Source organism: Cupressus sempervirens, chromosome 5 (assembly GCF_028749045.1).
Source record: "Cupressus sempervirens isolate cs-2001-9-10 chromosome 5, ASM2874904v1, whole genome shotgun sequence".
Taxonomy (NCBI): Eukaryota; Viridiplantae; Streptophyta; class Pinopsida; order Cupressales; family Cupressaceae; genus Cupressus; species Cupressus sempervirens.
Window position 1 is genome coordinate 382,995,980 of NC_143122.1, and position 16,120 is coordinate 383,012,099.

Sequence of the window (16,120 nt, forward strand, 5' to 3'; positions counted from 1 at the left end):
ATAATCATAAAATGTGACAAATAACTTGTTCTGCTGGCCTATAAGTTACATATGTTGCGTTGAATCTGATCTTTAAAAAAAATCTTGGACAGTTCTTATGTACCCTGTGTGCTATACTAAAACAAATCAAGGCGCTGAGGAAGGTATGGGGGTTGGTGAAAGGACGACCACCACTCAACAAACTACTGCCTATACTTTTCTTAGCGCTTTAAAAGCGCCTGTCTTATACCCTTGCATGCTGTCCAAAAACAAATCAAGGCACTGATTCTCCATATGGTGGAGGTGACTTGCTGGAAACTCAGTCAAACAGGAGCTTCATTCACCAATCAAAATTGTAGGGGGAAGTTTCCATGGTTAACGTCCAAGTACGTAGGGCAGAGGTAATAAATGCCCAAAATCGCATGGCAGAGGTAATGAAGTAAGTTTGAAAATAAGCGCCTCCATTGTTTACTTGGCTGGGCGCTCTGTCCAAGTACTGTAACCACATCCCAAAGTCATCTCATGTTGACAGAGGAGAAATGGAAAAAAAAAATCAGAGATGGAGTGTAGTGAATGGAGGTGATATTGCATTAATATAATTAGCACGTCAGACTAGATCCGTGTCAGGCCAAATCCGCATGGGGTAAAAGTCACCAGTTTCCATCATGTCGCCCCCTCCACGCCACGTACTGACCTCCAAAACAAAACTTCGTTTGTTGCAGAAAATGGATGAAAATTTAATTGCATTGATTTTATTTTCTTTTAAACAAAACCTTTTGAGGATTCATCCTTGCTGCACATGCTTGCCATCCTTTCCTAGGCGTGAGTGGTGAAAAAGTTTCAAAAGGTTGTGTGCTTGAAAGATGGTCAATTCCAACATTTATGTTTACATTTAACAAGGAAGACTTGCTTCCCCATTCCACATGGTGCCTAGATCTACTCTTCTACCCACATCTTACTATGACATGATGGAGTCTGGGATGATAGGAGGTCGATTTGATGGTCTGACTTGCTGACAACACCCTCATAACTTCGTTTGAGGTGATTGGGAGAAGGAACCTTTAGTTAACATAATAAAGATATAAATAGTTTAATTTGACTTTAAACAAGTCATGTCTTTCCTTCTGATTCAATAGAGTGGGGTGAAATTGACTAAGGTCCTTAGTCTCATATGTCTGCGCCCACTTTTAGCAAGACAAGTTAAGTTGAAAAGAAAATTAGGTGTTTTGAATCTTTTTGAAAGGATAGGATAGGATCGTATCCCTTTTGCTGAATTTCATTTTATATTCTCATAATTAGCATTTTAAAAAACAAAAAATGATGTCTAAAGATATTTTAGAGAATCTTTTAGAATATGCTCTGTTGTAACAAGGGAATTCTTCTTTTTTTTTCTTTTTTTTAAGTTGATTATAACCTAGAGTTTAAACGTCTTGTTAATACAATAAGATAGGATTATTTCTCCTTCGAATCAAATACGTAAATTTAAGAGGAGGTTTAGTCCATGCAATTTTAAACTTCCATACTTTATATGAACCCATTATTGCCCAAGTGTTACGAACTCAGGCTCTGATACCAAAATGTCATGCCCAGAACACCAACAATTTTTTTTTTAATATTTAAAAGTGATAATAGGATTAAATGTAAGAAACAAGTATTCACTCAATTCACTTAACTTCCTCACGCACATGTATAATTATAAAAATTAAGCACAACTCAAATGCAAATTTTCTTAACATATTTTAAACTTAAAATTGCATAGCTAAGTATATATCAACATGTTATCTAATAAATAAAATTTATACGAATGTGATTACCAACCATAAAAATGTGCAGTAAGGTAACACCATCACATCTGATTTTTAAATTACATATGCAAAATAGAAAACAAAGCTATAAGACTCAATGCAAGCATATTTACTCAAACACCATTTTATTGGCAAACCTGATTCAAAGGCTCAACCGGGAAAGAATCAGGAAGAAAACCCGGCTTCGTTGCCTATTACAACAAGGTTCAAACTACAATTTACAATAGGATCTCAATCCCAAATTTCAACAATTAAATCAAATTTTCTTCATGACCCTGTTCAAGGGATTTATAATGTTTTCTGCAACTCATTTCTAGAACCATGGAGGGAACAGAAGCTGATCAAGTGACCAAAAGCATGACCAAGAACAATTCAAACATGCGTATCCATACAAGGTTTTCACAATATGATTCACAATGAATCAACACTAGGGAAAGGTGGATTCTTCCAACCAGGAGAAGTGAAGCACAACACCAAACAAATGCCCAATCGAGACTATTTACCAAGAACTTCCGTTCTTCGATTTTAACATACCATAATCATACAAGGTTTGTGCTGACAGGTAGGGGCCCATAACACCCTACCCTTTCTCCCTCTTCTCATCCTGAGAAGAGACTCTACACTGGTTGGAGTCCGACTAAACAGACCTTTCCCAAAATTGGTCACTTCTGCCCTATCCAAGGGTGAGTAATACCAAAACACCCATGCAAGAAAATCTCAAAATTTCAACATAAACATGAAAAGAAATCATCCCAAATAACATGGTTTTCAAATCTTCCCAACATACCCACAAACATACAAACATTCAAACAACAACAAGGTAGCATAAGCATGAAACAAGAATGAAATCTGAACAAGGGAGATGATAATTCCTACCTTCGCAAAGAGGTAATGGCAATGAACAAGTTTGAGTAGAGTTTCCCCTTCCTTCCTTTCAATTTTCAAGAACTCCTCTCTAAATTTAGAGATTGGGTAACCATCCTCCACTAGTCCAAGAAAGGCCTCCAAATAAGCCTCCAACTCAACCACCCAAAAGGATCAATAACTACACCCACCCACCTACAAATCTAGAAGCTCCTAACTCAACCCACACCATGGTTAAACACTAAGTGGAGGTGAGGTGAGGTAACTCAAGATAGCCACTTGCAATTTTCGCACAAAGGTAAAATGAGACTTTTTGAGTGATCTCCAAAGTCAACAAAAGGGGCTTAGGGGTTGGAAAAGACCCCCAACCCATGCCCATACCCCTTGGGCATAATTATTTCATGTTTTAAAGCCTTAGGAATAGGTTTCGAACCAAACAAAAGCTAGGAAATAATTAGGACCAACTAACAACGCTAAAAAAGTAGATTAAGCACTAATCTGAATTAAGGATCACTAAATTTGATTAAGAACCAAATTAGCAAAAGATACTAACTTAATCCGACTTAGGTCCATGGGTTACACAACTAACCCTAACTAGCACGCTAAAGGGCACAAACAATTCACGAGTGTCAAGTGACACTATAAGAACACAGTTTATGAACATTAACCTTTACTGATCACATAAGGATACATACATACATACATCTCACAATTAGAATACTTTAATTAAGAACAACAAGGTTTCCAAAATTAACACATAGAGATCAGTTCTGTTCCTCCGTCGATTTTCTCGGCTAAAATATCTGCACACTCATTGCACACATCAGTAGTCCCGAAAATCTCATGTACATATATACGTATCAGAAATTCACATAAATTGAAACATACATCAATCAGGGTTTCTTGCATCCTACTTATATCCTTAATCTTAAAGATTCCAAAATCAATGTGTTAATCCTACATTTTACTTAATTCATCAACATACATATACATAAGCATTAAATGACAGACATCAAATATCTGAAAATAACATCACACAACATGAAATAATATAGTATGTTCTAAGCATCAGGTAATGTTTCAACATCTCGAGTCGTGAGTATCAAAATGATAAAATAACAACTAAGGCTACGAAGGGTCGGGGTGAACTTAGAACATAATGCTTCAATTATTTAACTATTTAATTCATTTCTACACACATTTAATCATTAGTAGATTAAATACAAGAATAATCATTCTTAGGCATGCATGTACCTAAACACCATAACATCACCAATAGTGAGTATTGAACTATCTAAATCCATAGAATCCAAATCACTGAGGTAACAAAATCGATAACATCATCATTAAGTGAAACACCTTGTATTATTGTTAGAAAAATTTTAATATTTAAATAGTCGAGATAATGTAGTTTATTCTTGAATGACTTACTTATTTAAAACATGAATGTATTAGGATCTCAATTCTTATTAGGACATCTAAACCATAAATCATTATTTCATAACCATTCTAATCGCCTACAACAATTGTAACAAGGAAATTCATATTTAAAAAGTACATGTGAGGAGGGACCTTACACATGTTCATGGTTGGGTCATGTCTTTGCTAATTCTCCTTGATCTTCGCTTAGCTACTTCTGCTTTACACTAAATACAACAAGGAATATACCCAATAAATATAAAAACTAATGACTGAAAATTCGAATAAAAGTAGTTTGAAAATTGAGGGAAAAAATTTAAATGTATTAAAACAGAGAAATTTACCTCTTTCGGCCTAGCTTTATTTCCTTGTTTTTTGGGGGTTACTTCAATTTTACACTAAAGACAATAAAGAATATTCCATTAATATAAAAATCATGACTGAAAAACCCAATAAAATACAGATTTCAAATGAGAAAAAACTAATAAGAAAATAAATTTACCTCCCCCAACATAAGTTTATTACGAATTCTTGTAGATCTTCTTAGAGGCACTTCTACTTTGCACTGAACATAAAATAAATATATAAATAAAAACTAATAATTAAAAATCCAATAGAAACTAAATTTTAAATTTGTTAAAATTTAAATTCATATATATAACATTAAAATATAAACTAATAACTAAAAAATCCAATAGAAACCAGATTTTAAGTTTATTAAAAAATCAAATTCACTGCACATTAATAATTTACCTCTATTGTACGAAATCTAGGAGAAGATGCTGGTTGACGGACACTGTGTGGAATGGTGGGCATTTTCTTGTAGGTGTTCACCTCTCCTACCGAACGTTCCAGCTGGGGCATAACCTTTGGTTGAGAATTAGGTTCCCAAAGAGGTTGAGAACCTGACTCTTGAAGATGCAAACATGGTGGATCTAACTCCTTTATTGATTTAGGAACATCATGCCTACTACTTGACATTTTCTTGGAGTTCGCCTCTTCTACAGAATGGTCTAGTGCAAAAGTAACCCTCCGGTGAGCAGTAGATTTCCAACTGTGTAGAGTATCCCCTTCTGGAAGATTCAAATTTTTTGAATCTAATTTCTTTGTTAGTTCTTTTACCAAACCTTCTTCTATGCTCATTGCTTCTTTCCCCTCATTTTCATTTCTTCTCATTACTTTTTTAGTCACATTTATTATTTTCTTTTCCTCATTTCCATTTTTTCCCACTACCTTTTTAACTTCATTTATCGCTTCTTTTCCCTCATTTCCATTTTTTCTCACCATTTTTTGAACCTCATTTTCTTTCTTTCTTACTACTTTTTCTTCCTCATAATCATCTTCCTCGTCGTCTGGTTCTCCTATCCAAAGCCAAGTCGTAATCATGACGACTGTAGCAAGACACCAAAGCAGTAAAGCACCGAGCTTGTGATCGACTCTATCTGGAAAGAGCTGCTGATCAAACATTTCTACAAAGCAAAAAACCATAAACATTACTCTAAAGGCTACACTAATTATCTCATCTTCGAGCTCATTAAGCCTCTTCCTTCCGTTGTTTCTCGCCATGAAAGTTAGAAAAAAAAAAACAACAATTACTGAAAAGAATTGCTTGCGAAAAGTATGTTTGAATGCGGAGAACTGTTCTGTACAAAAACTAAGATTTTTATAATGGCATTGAGCTGTGATGCAACGGTCACATTATTAATGGAAATTTCTAAATTGGCTGCCGGAAATTTCTAAATTGGTGTTAATGGAAATTTCTAAATTGGCTGCTGGAAATTTCTAAATTGGTGTTAATGGAAATTTCTAAATTGGCTGCCGGAAATTTCTAAATTGGCTGCCGGAAATTTCTAAATTGGTGTTAATGGAAATTTCTAAATTGACTGCCAGAAATTTCTAAATTGGTGTTAATGGAAATTTCTAAATTGACTGCCAGAAATTTCTAAATTGGTGTTAATGGAAATTTCTAAATTGGCTGCCGGAAATTTCTAAATTGGTGACACTGTTAGAAACGTGTCTACTTTCTAAATTTCTAAATTTCTAAATTTCTAAATAGCTAATGTTCTTGAAAGATTCGACAAGATTTCTACAAACAATAGAGATTGCTTGGACCTTCTCAAACTGATGCTAGATCTCGCTAAATTCCTTAAGCAGCTCAAAGAAATGAATGCGGACTCCCATTAAGAAGTTTCAGAAAAAATGAACGAGGCGCTTCATTTGCTTGTTAGTGGTGCAATCTTGTGTCGTTCCTTTATGGCGTACAAGAAGATAGTTCTTAAATGGAATCACATTCCTCAGAGCACAGCGGTACTTGCTCAGTCACTTCGAGGCAGAGATTGATGAAATTGAAGACCTTCCACGTTATTGGAAAGCTTTCGATTGAAGACCTTCCACGTTATTGGAACTGAATCTTTTCCCACTTTCAATTTTTATTGATAAAATGTATGCCCGCCGTCCTTTCCGTAAATGATACCTACTTGTCTCGAGTTTGCTTTTGAGTCCACTTCAACAAGTTTTTCATGCTTCTCTGCTACTTCCATGCCCAGCTAGATGCTTGTCAATTAGTGCAAGTAAGAAAGAAATCACACAAAGAGTAAATCTCATGAGCTATGCATATAAATAATTTATTCTTGTAAAGAGGATATATGGAGATCTTGTTTATTAGCAAGTAAAGATCATATGCTGATCTTGCTAAAATAAAATGGCCAAATCACTATTGTCCTAGGCAAGCATAGAAATGGATGAGATTGATTTTCTCTTCAGTAAATTTGGTGTGGCATTTTTTAAACATGCGAATAGATTTAGGTTGGCTGTTCTGCAAACAGTGCATGCCTCAGTTGCTAATAGGAGAGACTATGTTTAGTTGGAAATTACTCCTTTGGACAAGGGTGTGCAGATAGAGAACAGTTCCAACAAACAATATGTATGAGATTCAGAAGTTGGATGAGATATTTATGTGGGCTCTCAAGATAGCAAATGGTGGTTTAAGACTTTTTTCAATGTCTGACTATCTTAGAGTTTTGCAAGTTGATTATGTTTTACTTTAATGGAAGGGACCATGTTCCGTTGGAAATTATCCATTTGGACAAAGGGTGTGAAATGAAGAACGATCCTAATACATTAATTATTTAACATGTATTAGATTCAGAAATCAAATGAGACATTTAAGAAGGCTTTGAAGATGACAAATGCTAGTTTAAGGCTTGTTTGGATGACTATTTTTTAGAGTTTGTCGATTGATTATATTTTAAGTTTTGTTGGAAATTTACTAGTTTGAACCAAGGTTGTGCAAGTGAAGAGCAATGCTAACAAATGCTACATAATGACATGTATTAGATTCAAAAATACTATAAGTTGTTTAGGTGGATCTTGGAGATGACAAGTGGAATTTTAAAGCTTGTTTTGATGACTATCTTAAAGTTTGTAAATTGATTATGTTCATTTTTTTCATGTTTAAATCTATAAAACCTATCTTTAAAAAGTACAAAATTATATAAAATCCAAGTCTAAATTTATACATATATAGCTAAGCTAGCAGAAGGAAGTGCTAGTATTTTTTAGGTATCATAGTTTATATAATATAATTAAATCATTTAGAATATATATTTTTCAATCTCAAAACATCTTCAATGGGAGCACTCTCTATACATGGTTGTACATAATACAATTAAGTACAAAATAATTTTGAGAAATTTCAAACCATAGGTTGATCTATAAATTCATCTTTTTTTGGTACACAATCAATACTGTTGAAATAAAATAATTTTTTCAATGATATATGTTACTATCAATAAGGTTGCAACACATACCTGTGAATTTTCTATTATACATAATATTTGGTGCACTAAGTTTCATCATAACATATTGAGTTGAATTTTTTTTTGAAATGTGCTCTGCAACTTTAGAGTGGGAGTTGGCTAAAGGAACCAAAGAGATTGAAGTGCATGGATCAAAGAATGGAAGTCCTCATACTATGGCCTTAGGTTTGGAAGGAGGGCTCTCTCCTCATTCTAAAGATCTTAGTCTCTCATGCCATTGTTATGGTGCAAGTTTTCTTGGTACTTTTGGAGACTCGGAGCATTCTCGCATTTTTGCATTTTAGCTTAACACTCATTCTACTTACATTATGGAATACTTTTTAGTTTATTTTCCTTTATACTTTATCTTAGTTCTCTTTGTTAGCTTACTATTCATTTAGAATAGCTTACATTTGCATTGCATTTTATTCTAGATTCTTTGATATTAGCACTCTTGCCTCTACTCTTTGAATCTCTTGTTCTATGGTGCACCTTGCAAGGGTTGCATAGTTTGGTTCATTTGGGGATCACCATCTCATAGACTTTTCACATCATAGATAGAGAGCTATAAGTCGGCTCTTGAGACTTCCTCTTCCATGGGTTCTCTCAAGAATAATGGTTTATAGAAGTGTGATACTTTATGTACACACAAAGATCATATTCTATTTTTTCTCAGGAAATGGGATTTTGCTAATTAGGGTTTGAAAGGTTTGGTAATATTTTTGGCACTGCCCAAAGGATGCTTTTGTATCTCTTTTTCCCTCAAGAAATACTTCCTATGTATCTTGGTATGTGACCCATGGTTTTGAAGCAAGATTCTTTTGTAACTTTATAAATGACACTTGGGGTTTGACTCGATCACTCATCTTTTTGGTGTTGTTTCCACCTAGGTACAAATTCCTAGGATTCCCCTCAAATTATGGGACAAAGAGGTCTTTAAAGGCATATCCAACTCATTTGGGGATTTTCAAGGTGTTGATGTTGTGACTTGTAACCAGACCCTCTTTATCTCTCTATTTCTCAACCTCTAGAGTATGAGAACTCCATGCCTCTACCAACTCTTCTCTATGACTATCCAACTTTCAAATGCTTTCCCTAAGGATTCTCTTGAAAAGCCTTCTCCTAAGATGGTTGCAGATATTTTCACTCTCTACTTTTGGGCCCATGCCCATGTCCTGAGGTATTGGGCTAGAGAAGTCTCTCTTCTTTGTCCCTCCCTCTTAGGTCCTTGTGCCTCCCTCCCTTCCTAGGTCACACTTCTTCTCTTATTGTCTTCCCTTCACCCTCCCCTCAGAAGTTAGTTCTATCCCCATGGTGACCCTTTCCCTTTTACACCCTACCCCCTCCCTCTATTGGTTTCTCACCCTCCCCCCATTTCTCCCACTTTCTCCCCTTGTTGTCAATCGCCCCCTTGACTCCCCTTTCCCCTTCTCCCCTTCCCCCTTAGTATTCTCCCTCCCACTCCCTATTTACCTTTTAAAGAGCCATAATTATATTGATGTGGGAATGTACTAGAAGACTGGGAGGCATTCAAGTAGATTTTTGACAAATAATTTTGTAGAGGACATTAGTGGTGAGATCCAAAGCACTCTTGAGCACTTGTGATCCAATAAATCTCAATAATTATGGTCTCCTAGAATATGAGAGGCCTTGACAGTCTACAAAAGTAGATGCTTGTTAAGTACCTATTAAAGATTTGAACCTGGATATTGTTCTATTACAAGAAACAAAAAGACATGTTTCCTTTTTGTCTACTATTAGCAAGTATATCTACCTTTTATCTCTAATTTTTTCCATTAAATCTAATGGAGCTTTAGGTGGGTTGGTCATTATTTGGAAGTCTTGCCTCTTGACTGGCTCTATTTTCTACAAGGGAAAGTAGGTCCAATACATGGTGTTGTCTTATAATAATATAGATCTTGTGTGAAATCTAACTAATGTGTATGCAAAAAATATGGTGGGAGAAAGGAAGATCTATTGGGAGAAAATCCTTTTGGACAATAAGGACAATATGTTTGAATATTGGATGGTGATTGGGGATTTCAAAACCCCTCTTTTCAATTCTTAAAAAAGGCGTTATGATTGATTTTTCTTACATTATACTATATCTACATAATTTATTTCGGAGGGGAAGCTCTAGGATTTGGACGTACATGGTGGGAGTTTCACTTGGTCCAACATGCACTCTAGAAACAACTTGATCCATGTTAGGTTAGACTTATGCCTTCTATTCTTAAATTGGAACATCATTCATGATTTCTCAATTTTTGGTATTGTTAGGTTTTTTTATGATTATCATTGTATATTTTTTCAAATGGTATCCTTTGGTTAAACAAGATAAGTATCCTTTTCTATTTGAAAATATGTGGACTCTTAACCCAAATTTCCCCACTCATTTTTAAAAATGGTGGAATTGTAAACTTATTGATACTGATATGTTTTTGTTTGTGGGTAAACTAAAAGTTTTGAAGGAACATCTTAAACATTGGACTATGTTTTCTTTTGGAAATATTTTTGAACAAAATGATAGAATAAAGGAAAAACTACACTCTTTACAAAAGGAGATGTAATCCATGGGATGGGACCAGGAAAGGGATAAGCATGAAAAGTGTCTTTTGTCTGATCTCCACAATATCATTCTAAAGGAAGAGACCTTTTGGAAAAAAAGGTTCAAGATCTAATGGATCAATGGAGGAGACAAAAATTCTAGATTCTTCCATCAATCGGTGCTAAAGCATAGGAAAAGGAACTCGATTAGAGATCTAGCCATAGAGCAAGGCAATATTAATTAGAAAGTGGAAGTGGAACACAAGGTGGTCCCTCACTTTTGGGACCTTCTTAACCAACCCCCTCAATCATCCTTCAAAAGCTAGAATGATCAATCTACTCCAATGTGCTCCCACTTGTATCCCGTTAGAATAGCTTCTGAAGTTAAAGAAATTTGGTACTATAGAGGGGTAAAAATACAAAGCTACATCACCTTTCAAGTTGACTTAACAAAACAACTGAATTTGAATATTTCTATCTAAAAATCAATTTTGTTCAAACATATGATCTAGATAAACTCGTTCTAGCTAAGTTGTATATGGTCATACACTTTTCCAATTGGAAATGTCAATTAAATGCATGTTTTATACTAGTTTGTATCCAATTACTAAAGAAATAAAATTATTTTAGAAAAGTGGCGTTTCAATAACTCTTACTATTTTTTATGATATTTTTTTAATAACATATAAACACCATTTTGTAGAGCTCGAAATCAAGACTGTTCTCATACAGAGTTTATAGTGTTGTAATAAGTTATAGTATATTATAACACTCGAAAAAATATCAATTTTTAGAAAGAAAAAATTATTAAATCATATAAAAAAATATTAAAAATTATATGGAATTCTAGAGGAGAGAAACCTCTTCTAGAATATATAATTTTTCTCCTAATTAGAATAGATTTATTTTGAAAAATGTGGTGGGAGATGAAAACTAACGATTCCAGGTGAGTTGAAATTTGAATCATTATAAAAGAGAAAATAAAGGTCTAAAGCCATTTTTTATTTTTGATTATTCTACCTATATATGCTATCTATAACATAGTAAAAGATAAAAGGGAATAAGTTTATTTCCATATAGTTTTGTGGTGGGAACTAGACCCTATTTTTCAACATTTTTCAGCAGCTAAAAAATCATCTATAAAAATTAGGAAAATATATCAATTCTTATTCCAAATAATAATTATAAATTATAATCTTAAACTTCATCTATTTCTACACATTTCATTAGTTTACTTCATTTTCAAATTCAAAATAATAATACGAATTTTATGTCATTCAATGTGTACAATTATACTTTTGTTAACATTTTTGTTTACAAAAGGGTGACACAAGTTTGCGCTTTTACCTAGAGGAGGTTAGAGTTTCCACCTCTGCCCTAAGCCCTTATAAGTCGTCATGGCTAGATGCTTTTCTTTCATTGTTCCTCATAAATTACTAGGATATCATGGGAAAATATGTTTTTTGGGCAGACATAGATTTTTCTATTTCAGGGGCTATTCTTAAAGAGATCAATAATACCTTTATTTCTCTAATTTCTAAGGTGACCGGGGCAAAAAAATTGGAGGATTTTAGATCTATCAGCCTTTGTAATACCTTATATAAGATTTTTTTCTAAATTATTGGTTTCTTGCATTAAACCCTTTCTAGATCACTTGATCCACCCTCAACAGAAAGGTTTTGTCCCTAGGAAGAAAATAAAAGATGTTATTGCTACTGTTTAAGAAGTGATTCACTTTATGGATAAAGGGGAAAAATAAAGTATGATACTTAAGCTTGACATTTCCAAAGTAATTGACATGGTCTCACGAGACTTTCTTATGGAGGTCCTTAAGAAAGTTGGATTTAAAGGAAGAATCCTTCAGCTGATAGAGGAATGCTTAAAAAATGCCTAAGTTTTTTGTGCTAGTCAATGGCTCCCCAAAGGGTTTCTTTAGTATCTCTGGTGGTCTAAGACAAGAAGATCTTTTATCTTCCTATCTCTTTATCAATTTAGCTGATATTATTGGCCAAGATGTTAGTAGAATGGTAGATTCTCGTACTATCAAAGGCTTTAACCCCTCTTCTGTAGTAGAGATTGTTTCACACCAACAGTTTGTGGATGACAACCTGACAGGTGGAGAAGCTACAATAGTTGGTACAATCTAGTGAACTATACCCTAGCTTTGGGTTAGAAATTGAATTTGTTTTAAAGTTCTCTATACTTTTTAATGCCCCCTAGAGTTCCCAAAACAAAATTTATTTGATTACTAGTTGCCAGATTGTCGCCCTTCTCCCTATTTATCTTGTAATGCCGTTGACTTTGCTATAGTGGAAAATAATGTTTGGGCTAGTTTTCTCAAAATAATTTAGTTAAAACTTACAGCTCAGAAGGAAGCTCTTCTTAGTAAAGCTAGCAAACTCCAAATGCTAATGATGAATCTTTAAAGCTCTACTCAATATGTTACATCCCTATTTTATATACCAATTTTTTGGACCAAAAATTTGGATACTGTCGAAATAAATTTCCTATGGATTGGACTAGAAGAAAAGAAGAGGCTCTCATTTGTCAAATGGAAAATGATCTTCTCTCCTAAGGATCAAGGATGCCTGAATGTAAGGGACTCCCAGCTTATGAACTTAGTGCCTTCATATTGAAGATTGGATTGAATGTGATGAAGTTAGATTTGGACTAGGCCAATATTTTATGAGGAAAGTATCTCAAAAATGGGAATGAGATCATCTTTTTGAAGAACCCCCTTGTATAAGGGTCGATTTTGTGGAATAATCTAAAGAAGACTATCCCCCTCCTCACTCAAGGTTCTTCTTGGTAGGTGGGTAATGGGGATACTGGGTCAGATATGCCTACTTTTGACTATTGCTCTATGTTTCTATCTCTAAAGGATGTCCTTATCAATAGACTAGGGTTCAAGGCTAGGGACTATTAGGAAAGGAAGGACTACACGGTGAACTAGGAGGTTGACATCAACTAGTTTAAAGCTGACTTGAAACTAGTTTCTTTTAAAATTTTAATTCATATGAATACATTAAGATTGTATAGACTAGACCAAATAGATGAATTCATATCAAAGATTTCCAAATTGAGAGCTTATACTATTAAAACTAGTTTTGGGATAACAAAGCCATTCCTAAAGTTAAGTTCTTTAATTTGATTGTATGTCATAACAAGATTTTCACTCTTGATAATATCCAAAAAAGAGGAAATCAAATTATTAATAGGAGTGTTCTATGTGAAAATGATGTTGAGTCAATAGTTCACATCGTCTTCTCCTACCTTTTTCTTGGGAAGTTAGCCATATCATAGCCTATTCAAAGTACATTGGTGTTGGAATAATGAACCTAAAGAGGTCTTCAATTCTTGGAGATCCCCTTCTCCTCACCCCTTATCATTGAGCTATGGAGACAGTGCCTTTTAGATGATAGTTAGTGCCTATGGAAGGGTTGCAACAACATGATCTTAAGGGAAACAAGTAAAAATGCTAAATTGGTAAGTATGGGGCATGTCCAAAATGTGAAGGAGAATATGAAGATCCTTTGTGCTACTAAACATGGTTCCACATCATATTCCTATGATAGGGAGGTTGGTAGTCAATGGGGCATGTTGGATAACTTGAGAGCTTTTAGTACTAGTAATCCGATATCAATTATTAGAAAGAATATTAAATAGTAGGTAGGTGGGGGTGACATTTTGAGAAGCTCAAAAAAGGATTTGTTGACATCTTACTTGGTCAAGTTTGGGGTCTAGACTACTTATGTGGCTAAACTCCTAGCCCTTTACGATGGGGTCTTTGTGCTGACTAGGAAAAATATGAAAAAGGTAATCATAAAAGGGGATGCTTTAAAAAACATAAATATTTAAAAAGATGTGGCAAAGATAGGTTGGAATGATAGGGATGTCATTGCAAAAATAAAACACGTGTTAAGAAACTTAGAGGAGGTGTCATTTTAACACACCTATCAAGAGGGAAATCATGCTGCAAATAGGTTGACGAGCATGTGGAAATATACTAAGGGGTTCAAAATTTGGGATGACTCTCTATCCATCCTGGTGGAGATGTATGAAGTGATCTTTCATGATAGCACATAAATTATGCGTTAATAAACTTTGCATTATTACTTTTTACGGGGTCCATTTTGTGAAGCATTTTTATGAGTTGGATTTCTATTTCAGTTTTATAGTTTAATGTGACTACCAAGAAAAGCTTGGGTTTGGTCATCTTTCCATTTGTGGGCATGTTAGTTTTTGAAGCAATGTGTTTTTACTATTTCAATCAGAATAAAAGGATAGGAGGAGACCCTTATTAGATAGAGCCTGATGAATAGGGAGAGTACGAAAATAACAAGGAGCTCTAAGAGATCCTTGAGTAGGACAATATAAAAAATTATATCATAGACATGAAGGGTTATAATCTAGAGCTTTCTTAAAAAATTATGGAGTCATGGGATGGTTGAAAGATTATGTTGGGTTGTGTTTTGTTTGTCATCACCCTAGAGTCCATCTCTACCATCCCTTGGTTGAGTATGGATGGGGTCAAGATTATGAGAAACATCAAAATCTCTTTCAAAGATGCTATGGTGAGGTTTAGGAAGTCGGGTAAAAAATATCCCAAAATTGCATCATGTGTTTAACAAAGAGGCAATGGAAGGGGTTTAGAAGGCCCTAGTGAAGGTTCTCATGCAAATTTTCACTTGTGAAGGTGGTGCAGGAGCACGTCTGCGATAGGAAGTTTGGTGGTGACAGAAAGACAACTTGCAATATGACTAAAATGCAGGGTACAAAGAAAATATCAGAAAGTTTTGATTTTAAAATCTAAATTTTGAAATGTTTGTGTGTGTGAGTTTAGAGTTTTATGTTTTCAAATAATGTCCTATGATGTGGTGGCATAAATGGAGGAGTGAAATGATAAACTCTCCAAATATAGCCACTTAGGACCATGTGTGTTTGTTTTAGTGGAGTTAATAGTGTGCAATGATTTAAGAATCTAATAATATCCTAAAAAAGGACAGATAGTTGGCAGCAGGAATATTCATAATTTTTGAAACAGTCTCCTATTCTTGGATAGGGACGTTTCATATTCCTTATTTAGGGAGTTAGTTTTTAGAGAGGAAGAGAGAGGAAGAAGACAAGTTTTTATTTTTGGGTTGAATTCGGTATGTTTGCAGAAATCAGTCTCAGTGCGTTTGTAATATCTCCCAAATGCACCGTTGGATTTTGATGAGCTTTGGATATGTTGTTATAGGCCTAATTACGCCCATCTTCACCAGCGTGATTGAAGATTTTTGATCTGGTTAAAAAGTTATTCATGTTTGAGTGCAGGTCTATCTAGAGACAGCAAGAAGCAATATTTTGCAAAAAAAATGTACTCTGATGCGTGGTCAATATCTCAAGTTTAAACCGTTAGATTTCTCTCAAATTTTTATATGTTGTTTTAAACCTAGTTATGCCAAATCTCAATGGTTGGATTGAGTAAATATTTTTTGGTTCGAAAGTTATTCATGTCTGAGTGCAGGTCTATCCAGGAGGCAGAAAGAATGTATTTTTTGGGCAATTTGTTTTAAAACTTTTGTTTAATGGATTAAGTGGATGGAAAAGTATATAGAATGGATTTAGATAGTATATGAATTTTTAATGTGTATGAAGAAACTCAATTAATACATTGTGATGTTGGATTTTAGTGTGTGATCCTGAAGGTTGTAGATGCCCCTTGAT

At 34.4% G+C, this 16,120-nt stretch overlaps 1 protein-coding gene and 1 pseudogene across 2 annotated transcripts in view; both read right to left on the bottom strand.

Moving 5' to 3' along the window:
- Positions 1 to 16,120, bottom strand: part of LOC149556373 (tryptophan decarboxylase 2-like) — a 377,028-nt pseudogene that overhangs the window by 116,689 nt on the left and 244,219 nt on the right. The gene's annotated exons all lie outside the window — the stretch shown is intronic.
- On the bottom strand, positions 1,893 to 5,853 carry LOC149556376 (uncharacterized). Its single transcript, XM_089830668.1, has 4 exons — positions 4,821 to 5,853; positions 4,570 to 4,632; positions 4,412 to 4,465; positions 1,893 to 4,294 (listed from the first exon to the last, which is right to left on the bottom strand). The coding sequence occupies exons 1-4, from the start codon at positions 5,631 to 5,633 to the stop codon at positions 4,232 to 4,234; spliced, it is 993 nt and encodes a 330-aa protein (XP_089686794.1). The 5' UTR covers positions 5,634 to 5,853; the 3' UTR covers positions 1,893 to 4,231.